At 42.9% G+C, this 12,091-nt stretch overlaps 1 protein-coding gene across 7 annotated transcripts in view; it reads left to right on the forward strand.

The window, feature by feature from the left end:
- The window catches only part of LOC109894906 (vinexin), a 41,775-nt gene extending 34,208 nt beyond the window's left edge, over positions 1 to 7,567 (forward strand). For 5 of the 7 annotated variants that reach the window (XM_031830082.1, XM_031830077.1, XM_031830078.1 and 2 more), the window contains 8 exons: positions 2,020 to 2,108; positions 2,856 to 2,914; positions 3,235 to 3,281; positions 3,532 to 3,646; positions 3,734 to 3,859; positions 4,506 to 5,092; positions 5,232 to 5,338; positions 5,898 to 7,567. In XM_031830082.1, coding sequence (XP_031685942.1) covers positions 2,020 to 2,108; positions 2,856 to 2,914; positions 3,235 to 3,281; positions 3,532 to 3,646; positions 3,734 to 3,859; positions 4,506 to 5,092; positions 5,232 to 5,338; positions 5,898 to 5,959 — 1,192 coding nt within the window. In that variant the 3' untranslated portion in view covers positions 5,960 to 7,567. The remainder of the gene's footprint in view (positions 1 to 2,019; positions 2,109 to 2,855; positions 2,915 to 3,234; positions 3,282 to 3,531; positions 3,647 to 3,733; positions 3,860 to 4,505; positions 5,093 to 5,231; positions 5,339 to 5,897) is intronic. The other 2 variants (XR_004210773.1, XM_031830080.1) reach the window with 2 other exon arrangements.
- Positions 7,568 to 12,091: the final 4,524 nt, after the last annotated feature.

Below are 12,091 nucleotides of genomic sequence, written 5' to 3' on the forward strand. Positions count from 1 at the left end.
CAGGGTAGGTCATTGGGTGTAGCTGCATCACTTTTCTGATGTTGAGAAATATGTACAGGAATTGTTGTCGATACAGGAAACAGTTATTATACTGTTCATTGTTGTATCCTGCTACTATAGTTGCGTCCCCAAAACCATGTCAACATCTACTGATTCACGCGCCATTATTTAATTTGCTCTGACAAATCTGTTCATGACAGGGGATTTACTCAGCAAATCTTTTAGCCTTTTTTCAAATCATTGGGGCCTTTCTTAAGCTTCCTTATCCAGACAATATTTTGTTTTGGACAAAGATCAAATCTGGCAGTTGGTCTCACTGACATGAATTGTGCTTTGTTTTTAGACCATAAAGTTTTTTTTAAAATAACTTTATTGTCCCACAGAGGCTACAGATGCACTATTGACCTGTGTGCATCATTTCTGACTCAATATACCACTTGGGTATGAGTAGAAAATCCACATGTTGTTCCTACAAGATTCATGTATGTCAATGGTATTGAGACTATTGCTTGCGCATTACAGTTGGATGACTGATGCCTCTTCAGTGACTAAGCATCTACAAGTCTGTTTACAACCGTTTGGATTGCTGTTGTCTTGATACTAACGGGTGGGACCCACTTCCCCAGGCATGTGTCTGTGCACTGGCAGGTTGGTCATTGAAGAGTCTAGCTAGACTGCGGCTTGATGACCAGTGCAGAGAGATGAAGCAAGTCTAAGCCATGATTCAAATTATTGCAGTCAATGCATTTTTGCAGGCATGTGAAATAACCGCCCGACAGTAACAATGCCGTTTTTTTTTTAAGACAATGCAATTCAAAAGCTTGTGACTTTCTAAAGATATTCTCCAAAATTATCCCAGATTGTGCTGTTAGTGTGCAGCATGAAGCCAGTGTGAACTGCAGAGGGAGGTAACACCAGGACATGCCAGGTTAATGGTTGAGCCCCAGTCTGGCTGGGGGCCACATACCAGACCTCCTCTGAGCCCAACTCCCACGTTCTTAATCCAGTTACACATTTCTTCATCCACTATGGATACATGCACTTGTCCATCACACTACTCTTACAATAAGTTACAGTCTTTACAGTCGTTGGTTCCCTATCAGTTAGAAATGAGAACTTAGCAAAGTAAAGTTAGTCTTGCTGCCTAGTAGACACTCTTATAGAATACTTAATAGTTGAGCTACATACCTTTTTAACTAATTGAAGTTCAGTTAATTTATTGCCTACTGTGTAATACATTCCTGGACAGATCTCTCCTAGTTGTTGTTTGCTAAACTGAGCTCATGTGTTTTGGCCAAGCGACCTTCTTCCTACCTCGAGACCTCAGAGTCCGGTTACTGAGCAGGTTGCTAAGGAGATGTAAAATGGAAACATACAACAGTAAGAATATGGCAGGTTTTTACGGCTTCCTGTTGTCCAGGCCTCCTGTTTGGCTGCAGGCAGACACAGCCAGCTGCCAGACTCTGACTGGATCAATAGGCAGGTGTGATGCCTTTCTGTGACTGTGTTTATCTGGTTCAGACAGTGGACAGCTGTTTACTGATCTAATGCACTTTCTCAGATACATGTTTGTTTAATAATGATACTGATTTGCTCATGCTGCTATGTCTTTTAACTTCACATTTATTGGAGAACCCTGCATGATGTTTCCCTGTCATTTACACACGGTAATAAAGTCAGCGACTATGATGATGACTATAAGTTCTCCAAAGGCAGAAGGTCCCCAGAGTAATTTCCTCTCTCTCCTGTCTCCTCTCTCTCTCAATTTTGTCATCTGTTTCAACTTTGTTTGATCTTTATATGCAAACCAGCAGCTGTGGCCAGAGGCCAAATCTGCATGACAAATGTATATACTACTGCACACAGTACCCTGTCCTTATACCGTGTGGCGCTCCACCATGTGGGCTGTTAATGTTGGGAAACATCTAATTGACTGGAGTTTGTGGGAGCATACTGGAGTTTGTGGGAGCATACAGTCATATAGTAAACCTGTTCTCTTTTCCTGTCATTTTTTTCCAGCTCTTTGACTGGAGCAAAGCAACCTCTCCATCCTCCCATTGTCCCCACAACAGCTGTTTCTCAGAGGGCAGACCCTAGTCCCACACATGGTAAGGCTATGTAGGAGTTGATCCTGGATCCAATCCATACATGAAAACCTTTATTCATAAAGAGTGGTGCTAAGGCTAGGCCACTCAACATGCAGTCTCCGTAAAATGGCCCAGTAAAGACTAGTAACAGTAGGTTATGTATAATACTGCTGTGTACTTGAATGCTGTAGTTGGAATTGATTCATTTTAATAGTGACTAATGTTTAAAATCTAATCTGTGATACTTCCATGGAAAAACAGCCTCTACTAACGGAATACAGTAATTCAATATGGGACTACTGTTGAAGTCTGTGATTCCTTGTCATTTCCTGCAGACTTTCCTGATCTGTCTGAATTAATTTGATATAAAACTGATCTGGATTAGTGAGAGGAGAGGTTTCTTACTTTTAGCATGGAAAGAGCTGTAGTGTATGGGTGGGGAGGTAGCACAGAAAATAGGGACTGCTGGCCGGAAACCTTGATTATAGATCAGCTTTATCCAACTGTTTTTCTTGGAGATTAGTCTGAGAACCAGCCCAAAGGTTTGGCTTCTTTAGAAGAACATACATTGAACTGGAGAGGGTTCATTCAATGTTTACATATCTTCCCACCGACTTGATATAATTACTCTTAAAGCATCAAAAGCTGGATTGGGAGGCTATACAATTTCCTGATGAACCTTGTGATTCTGCTCCACTCTTTTGACCCGTGTCTTGTTTCCTCACTCTCATCTGTTGCTCTCCACGTCTCCATGCTGTTCTACAATAGAACGCCTCTCCCCTGCACCTGAAGTCATGGAGTTCCCACCCAAAAGACAGGAGAAGCAGGTAGATGTCTTTATCCTTCTTGGTGTTGGGATATGCAATTATTATACATACCTGTGTATTCTGTACACAATGTGAAAACATTTTTAAATTGTATCTATGCTCTTTGAGGAGTGAGGTTCATCGGAAGGTTTTGGTGCTTTATGTATTGTGGTCTGAAAATAATCTGTATATATGAACATATGGTTTTGTTTTCTTTTAGCTGCCCTGATTAGGATCTTGCTATAACTATCAACAACTGCAAGCTGGAACAGGCCTGTGCCCTTGTGAGAAGCAGACTTTCACATCTCGCCAATAAACTTTTTTTGTGTTTGTTTGTGCAGATGAAAGCAGCAAGAGCCAAGTTCAATTTCCAGGCTCAGTCCCCCAAGTGAGTTATAATTCCTGCTGATCGGCTGCAAACCATTCCCTCTCACATGTCCGTTTAACTGTATTGTCAGTGAAAAGAAACACACTCAATGTAATTATATCACATTTAGGCCAGTCAAACCTAATTTGACCAAACCGATTTTCTCAGAAAGCCCAATAATGTTAATATCGAGTTAGTAAAGCTGAGCTCTTCAATTAATCTAATGCATGTCCCTCGAGCCACAGTCTGACTTTTATCCTCCTCTTCCTAGGGAACTGTCTCTACAGAAGGGAGACATTGTTTACATCCTCAGGCAGGTGGACGCCAACTGGTTTGAAGGAGAGCATCATGGGAGAGCCGGTATCTTCCCCACAACCTATGTGGAGGTGGGTGTGCATCCAACTAACCTCTGAGTGTCGATTTATGTGATGCGCTCCACATGTCATTCTGAACCTCACTCATTTCCGCCCCAGATTGTCCCTCCTACAGAGAAGCCCACACCCATCAAGTCTCCCACCATCCAGGTGCTGGATTACGGACAGGCAGTGGCTCTGTTCACCTTCAATGCAGACCTGCCTGTTGAGCTATCCTTCCGTAAAGTGAGCATCCTACTATGTATTCTATCTTTAACACCCTAATACCTGTATTAAATCCTGAAGAAAGCCAGCCTGGAATCAATGCAGGACATGTTCATAAAAAGGCTGCAAGTAAAAACACAGGGACGGGACAATAACACACCCCCTCCACAGCACAGTACTGCAACACAGGAGCAGCTTCAGTTGCAGGTCCATCCTGCCCAGATGTTCCACAGAGAGGTTTAGACGGTCATTTCTGCCCACAGCCTTTTTAACGTGTAATTGATTACCTGTTTTATGAGGTCCCCCCCCCACACTATGGTACATGTGCCTTTCAGTGTTTTGTTTTTTATCATGTGTTGGTCATTGTTGCGTGTCCTGTCATTGTAAGTCATTGATGATGCATGTTGTGATAAAACAATTTCCCAAATTGGGATTAATAACGTATTACTCATCTTTAGCTTTAGGATGTTGACTGTCCTTTTAGAATATTTTAATAATTCAAAGTATTCCCTCTCTACACTGCCTGTGTTTCCTTCTTTATGGTTGATACACAGCTGTATTCAGAATTACATAGATGGTGACAATTATTACCTGAGGTTTGAATGTATTACGTGAGAGTTATGGAACTTTTGTCATGAACCATGATGTCCCTGCTCCTCTATCTCAGGGCGAGGTGATCAGTGTAACCAGGCGTGTGGATGACAGGTGGTTGGAGGGCCGGGTACCAGGGACTACCAGGAGTGGCATCTTCCCCACCAACTATGTCCAGGTTAACAAGTTGCCCCGCACCAAATCATCCTCTGACGACTACCCAGTTTGCCCCATGTCACCCACATCCCCAGAGCCAATGAGTCCAGGGCGTCCTCTACACTCACCCTGCTCTCCTTTGACCCGCTCGCCTCGGAGTCTGACCCCCTCCTCCCGCAGCCCTGAACCAGGATTTTCCCCCCTGAAGCCGTCCTCACCCATATCCCATGGGACAGTAGCTTCCCATTCACGTTCATCCCTTCATCCCTCACTCTCTAAAGAAGCACCCAATCACTGGCCACACCCCACTTCTGGGCCTGCCTCCCCCACCCCCCAGAGCAACCACTGGGGAGGAGCACAACCGGCTTTGCACAACTCCATTGGCAGAGCTGATTCACCATCCAATCAGATGTCCCCATCTGCCCACAGGGGAGGAGCAGCCCCGAACAACATCCCCAAAACAAAAACGACCAACAATGCTGGCTCAACAGTAGTGCAACGCCAACCGTGAGTCAAATGTTTTTGCCAATGAAAATCAGATTTTATGTCATGTAATTGAGGTACTGTTTATCTCATTTTTCACTGCCACAGTCTACTCACCATGCCAAAAATCAAATCACACACCCTGGTCTGTGCTCTCACTCAGATACAAAGCAGTTTACAACTACAACCCACAGAACAGAGATGAGCTGGAACTGAGAGAGGGGGACATCGTACAAGTGATGGAGAAGTGTGATGATGGCTGGTTTGTAGGTAAGACATTTACACAAGACTTGAAAGGGGCAATCTGCAGTAGCTACATCTATTTTTGGACTTTATATATTAATGATATGTACCCATTGATTCTTGATGAATGTAACTTCTAAATGCCTCATGAGCTTTGTTCAGCTATCATACCCATCAGCACCCAAAATATAAGCTTGTTTCACACAAATGTTTGTAAACAAACTAACATGTAAACAAACACTATATAGCCTCAAAACATGGTTAAAACTATGTTTATTTCATGGATGGTCTGTCCTTGCATCCATAGCTCTGACTGAATTTTAGAGTGCTTACATTTCTCCAGCCCCGCCCCTCAGCTTTTTAGCGGAATGTGCTGGGGAGGACACTTTGTTATTGTTTCGGCAGCGGATTGCCACTTAAGTTAAGTCAAATTAAATACAAGTGTGCCCCCTATCGGGCAGCAAATGATATTACAAGTATTACTTATGTAGTCAGATGAACGGACCAGGGTTGTATGGTTGGCTGTATGATGTAAAGTAGGAGAGAACAGTCTTTTGGTTTACAATGTGCTCTGCTCTTTCCTTAGGTACGTCAGAAAGGACACATGCCTTTGGGACTTTCCCAGGGAACTATGTCACACCAGTGTAACTGCTTCACTCTACCTGTCCACTCCACAACCACATGGACTGTAGTGGACACATGACTATTAGATCAACCAGCACATCAGATCATTCCAGCAGCCATATGACCAACCCCTTACCCCAACACCCACTGTCACCAACCTGGTTTAGTCAGGTCTGCATGTTCACATCAGCCAGTGACCACAGCTGTTGACCAGTGTGCAGCTAGTCTGGAGGTAGGAACACTGTGTGGTTTGACACCTCACCCCCAGCATGTGGTCCATCACGGAATAGTCTTGGAGTGATTTTCACAGACACTGCTTGAATGGATATAATGAATGCTGATGATACTGTTCCAGGTACAGTATAAAGAAATAACTTTGTCCTCATTGACTAAAACTCAAACGACATTCCTTCAGTACAGTTCAGCTACTTCTATGGAGTGTTCGGCTTAGCATGCACTTGCTGCACTTTGTCACCCAAGTGCCATCACAGACACAAATGCCTGAGAATGTTATGGTCTCTATAACGTAGACAGAATGAATATTGCCTTTTAAATGTCTTCCTACACTTTGATTTCAGATCAATAAATGCGTCCTGGGTGTGTCCGAGGCTACAGCAATGATATGACCGTCCAATATACATGAATGGATCACTTACTTTATTATTCGAAACAATGGCATAGAATATTTGTTGCTTGGTTACAAAATAGTTCTGCTGACTCTCCATTTGTTCAAGATTGTTTGCTCTGCTGCATAGAGTACTAATACAATCAAGGCAACGTCTTCATGTCCTTCAGTGTGTTATTGTTCGCTACTTACATCTTTAATTAATCTCACATGTAATGATTCAGCCAGCCATTTGTGCAGCTTGTATTTCTGTTGGGAACAGAGGTGTTGAGTGTTAGTGGAAGTTGAATGTGATGGTGGAGAAGAGGAATGTTGATGTTAACCCCCAAGTGAATGCAATACAGAATGTCTTGACAGAGCAGAAGTGGAGCTACACCAATTGTATCAATTCAGTGGAACTACTGACATTTTTAGGCCATGACCTAAGGGATAGCAAAGAGATGCCATTGCCTCACTTTGGAGCACAGATCTTTTCTGAAACGAATCCTGCTTGTCAACTACAACATCAAAACCCACAATGGTGTTCAAACATTTCAGAAAGAAAGGCATGAACAGTAAAATGGACCAGGAGATTGATTCCTTAGGCTACTGTACATTTGATTTGTTAGCTCAATTCTACTGCAAACTGTGTTTGTTTACTACTGTTTCTATTAATCTGTCGCTTAAAAAAAATGAACCAATTTGCTTTGACATACAGTATACATTAAAACAGCGAATCGGAGGTCTGCATACAAGTGTAACCAATGGCAAATATAAGTTTAAGTCAATACGAAGCAACTAAACCCCTATCATGATGTTGCCAAATGAAATGTTTATCTGCTTTGTTCATTAACGGTATTGTCAAAATGCAACATACCTTTTCTAGCCACAACATATGATTGTACAGGGTTTTAACCATGTCAGATTAAACGTAATATATTTCATTTAATACCAACCAATGTTCTTCAATATCTATGATACACATACATTATGTAATTCAAATAAACCATATAAAGTGATAAAATGGTTTTGATGTGTGACTCGAATTGATTCCCGAGCGGTTTGACGTTTGTGAAATAGCTTGGCCAGTGCTCTCCGACCTTGTTCCTGGAGAGCTACACTCTTGAAGCTGTTCACTCCAACCCCAGTTGTAAGTAACCTGATTCGTTTTATCAACCAGCTAATTATTAGATTCAGCTGCGCTAGATTAGGGTTGGAGTGAAAACCAATAGAACAGTAGCTCTACAGGAACAGGGTTGGAGAGCCCTGAGCTAGGCCTACCTTTAGCCTACCTCTATTTCCTTCACAAATATGATTTTACAGTCTGTTTCTGCTCTCTGAAAAGACAGATTTCCCACAAATGTGTAGGCCTGTTCTAGGAGGACTATTTTATTCCAAAGTGTGATCATGAGCACCGAGACAACCATCAGCACACGTGACTATAGCTAGCGCTCCATTTCCTCTTCTTACAAAGTGGTCGTGTTCCCTGCTCAGGAGTTGCGTGCATCAACCAATGGGTGCTACGTCATCGACAGTGCTGCCGGGCAACAGATTGTTATAACATACGATGTGATGAACTGATATCTAAAATTCCTATCAAGGCGTTGTAAGATCTGGCATGGGTCAGCAATGTCTGATGAGAGAAACACGACCATCACGTGCTTAGCTGATACGTAAAATGCCTATCCAGGTGTTATTAGATCCGGCATCCATCAGCAATGGCTGAGTGAAGGAACGAGACTGCTATCTCATGTTGCTAAATACAGTTGGACATTCTCTAGTTTTTTTGCAGCGTTTATTTCCGTTAATGTGTATGTAGTTGATTTCATGTTGCATTGATTTTGCAATTGCAAATGGCCGTTAAGAAAAGCAAATGCTTGGACAGGGACTCATGTTTTGGCAACATATTCATGTCTCAGCCATATCCCCTGTCGCCTAGCTCGTTAGTCCTACAGCAAATTGCTAGAGATAATTTCCCTGCCAAAATGAATTGGCAGTGTCTGCGGATACGACTTTTCTGAACCCTTCTTCCAGACAGTTTAAGGTCCCGAAGCTTCTGCGCATGTGCGGGACTTTCTACTTTAAACACAGTCTCAGTTTCATGGGGATATGCATTTAGATCTTCTTGAGTCATAGTGTTGTTTCAAGTAGCCTACAGTGTTGTTTTGAATATGTGTTATTGGTCACATACACATGGTTAGCAGATGTTATTGTGAGTGTAGTGAAATGCAGTGCAGCAATATCTAACAAGTAATATCTAAAAATTCCACAACAAATACGTAATACACACAAATCTAAGTAAGGAATGGAATAAGAATATATAAATATGTGGATGAGCAATGTCAGAGTGGCATAGGCTAAGATGCAATAGATAGTGTAGAATACAGTGCATACATATGAGATGAGTAATGCAAGATATGTAAACATTATTAATGTGGCATTATTAAAGTGACTAGTGTTCTATTTATTAAAGTGGCCAATGATTTCAAGTCAGTATTCAGGCAGCAGCCTCTCTGTGCTAGTGAGGGCTGTTTAACAGTCTGATGCCTTGAGATAGAAGCTGCTTTTCAGTCTCTCAGTCCCAGCTTTGATGCATCTGTATTGACCTTGCCTCCTGGATGGTAGCGGGGTGAACAGGCAGTGGCTCGGGTTGGTTGTTGTCCTTGATCTTTTTGGCCTTCCTGTGACATCGGGTGCTGTAGGTGTCCTGGAGGGCAGGTAGTTTGCCCACGGTTATGTATTGTGCAGACCGCACCACCCTCTGGAGAGCCCTGCGGTTGTGGGTGGTGTAGTTGCAGTACCAGGCAGTGATACAGCCCGACAGGATGCTCTCAATTCTGTGTCTGTAAAAGTTTGTGAGGGTTTTAGGTGTCAAGCCAAATTTCGCTGTTGCACCTTCTTCACCACACTGTCTGTGTGGGTGGACCTGACAGTTTGTCAGTGATATGTACGCCGAAGAACTTAACTTTCCCCCTTCCCCACTGCTGTCCTGTCGATGTGGATAGGGGGGTGCTCCCTCTGCTGTTTCCTGAAGTCCACGATCATCTCCTTTGTTTTGTTGAGTGAGAGGTTATTTTCATGACACCACACTCCGAGAGCCTTCACCTCCTCCCTGTAGGCTGTCTCGTCGTTGTTGGTAATCAAGCCTACTACTGTTTGGTCGTCTGCAAACTTGATGATTGAGTTGGAGGTGTGCATGGTCACGCAGTCAAGGGTGAACAGGGAGTACAGGAGGGGGCTGAGCACACACTCTTGTGGGGCCCCAGTGATGAGCATCGGCGAAGTGGAGATGTTGTTTCCTACATTTCACCACCAGGGGTGGCTCGTCAAGAATTCCAGGACCCCCATTGCACAGGGCGGGGTTGAGACCCAGGGGTTCAAGCTTAATGATGAGCTTGGAGGGTACTATGGTGTTGAATGTTGAGCTATAGTCAATGAACAGCATTCTTACATAGGTATTCCTCTTGTCCAGATGGGATAGGGCAGTGTGCAGTGTGATGGCGATTGCATCATTTGTGGACCTATTGGGGCGGTAAGCAACTTGAAGTGGGTCTAGGGTGACAGGTAAGGTGGAGGTGACATGATCCTTGACTAGTCTCCCAAAGCACTTCATGATGACAGAAGTGAGTGCTACAGGGCAATAGTAATTTAGTTCAGTTACCTTTGCGTTCTTGGGTACAGGAACAACGGTGGCCAACTTTGGCCAGCAGACTGGGATAGGGAGAGACTGAATACACCAGTCAGCTGGTCTGCGCATGCTCTGAGGACGCGGCTAGGGATGCCAACTGGGCCTGCAGCCTAGCGAGGGTTAACACGTTTAAATGTCTTACTCACGTTGGCCACGGAGAGGGAGAGCCCACAGTCCTTGGTAGCGGGTCGCGTCGATGGTTTGGCAGCATGCCAGAAAAATGCGACCATTCACACAAACATCCTAAAATCTCATAATATTTTTTTCCCCTTCATACAGTGACGTTATACTATGCTATTATATTCAGTTCTGTTATGTAGAATAGGCTTACTATCATTATGGGAACTTGTAGACATTGATTCATTTTTCATCTAACTTTATTAAATTATGCACCAATCACCAGAGTAGCCTGTAAACTAAAGTAGAGAATCCCACACATGAGCAGTAGCTTCGGGACCTTTAGCTGTTGGGAAGAGGGGTCCAGAAAAGTGGGATCTGCAACCACTCTGAAAGTAATTTCATTAACCATTACAGTAGGCGGCTCAAGAAAAGCGTTCAAGACACAGTAGAATGGGACCTTAAGTACTTACACAAATTAGTAACATATTGTACAAATGCACTTACAAATTCTGAACATATTGTACAAATTGGAATTCGTAACATGTCATGCAAATTGCACACACAAAAAAAGCAGGATGTAACATATCATACAAAATGGATGACGTTATGTACAATTGTTCAGGGGCCCGTATTGCCTCGTGTGCCGTACTTTCAGAACTAATGGCTAAAAGTCAAACTAACCTCGATCTGGAACGCATCTTTAATTACCTAGTGGCCAATCACTTTGGACATTCTTTGTTCTCCAGGAGATTGCCTGTATGCACTTGCTCAGCACGAGCTGTTTGGGAATGAATTGTCCCTGCAGCCAAGGGGGAGGTTAGTTTTGAGAAAAGTTTGCAATTCTCATAATAGTGTTTATTGTCATGTTTTGCTTTCCTACACTCTTAAAAAGGTTATTTGGCTGTCCCCATAGGATAACCATTTTTGGTTCCTCTGTGGAAAGGGTTCTACTTGGAACCAAAAAGGGTTCTTCAAAAGGTTATCCTATGGGGACAGCCGAAAAGAGTGTACTTGTTGTCATTTTTCAATCACTCATCCATGTATTGAATCTTTTTGTGCCAACATGGTAATGTAAGGGGCTAGTAGGGATAACATACTTAGGCCAACCTGACGGGAAATGTTATGGAGATAGTAGGCCTATATTAATAGCACATGTTTCCTGACACAGAGGCTCAGTTGGTTTCAGATTTTCAGCTTGGATGGAGTGGAACAGATGGTATGGTACTTTATGTCAAGTTTGGGCTGATTTAAGACAATTTATTTAGCTACAAGTTAAGTGTGAAGTGACATTAAGCCGAAGTGTATACTTCGGCACTACTTTCTGCACCTTTAGGCTATTCAATAAATCCCGTACCAATTGCAAATCTTGCATTCTATGCATACCTACAGTATCACCTACCTCTCTTGGCTGGATAGCATTTGTAGGCATAGGCATATTTAGTCCTATTGTATTTTGGGATCCCTATGGATCAGTTGAATTTTGTAATGCTAAGTATTATCTGCAGATGGCGCACTAAGACAAATGTGCAAGGCCCAATGGCCTGGTCATTGCTAGAATGATCCAGTTTTTGTCAAATTAAAGTCAGATTTTAATTTTCGTAGCAGATTAGACGAATTTACGCAGCAGGTTAGGATAATTGGGTTGAGGTAAAAAAAAATAGTTAGGGTTAGCTAAAACGCAAAAAAAAAAAGCCCCTTTTGTCATTCATTTGACAAAAGCTGGATCTCTTCTAGCCATTACCCT

This window comes from Oncorhynchus kisutch, linkage group LG8 (assembly GCF_002021735.2).
Source record: "Oncorhynchus kisutch isolate 150728-3 linkage group LG8, Okis_V2, whole genome shotgun sequence".
Taxonomy (NCBI): Eukaryota; Metazoa; Chordata; class Actinopteri; order Salmoniformes; family Salmonidae; genus Oncorhynchus; species Oncorhynchus kisutch.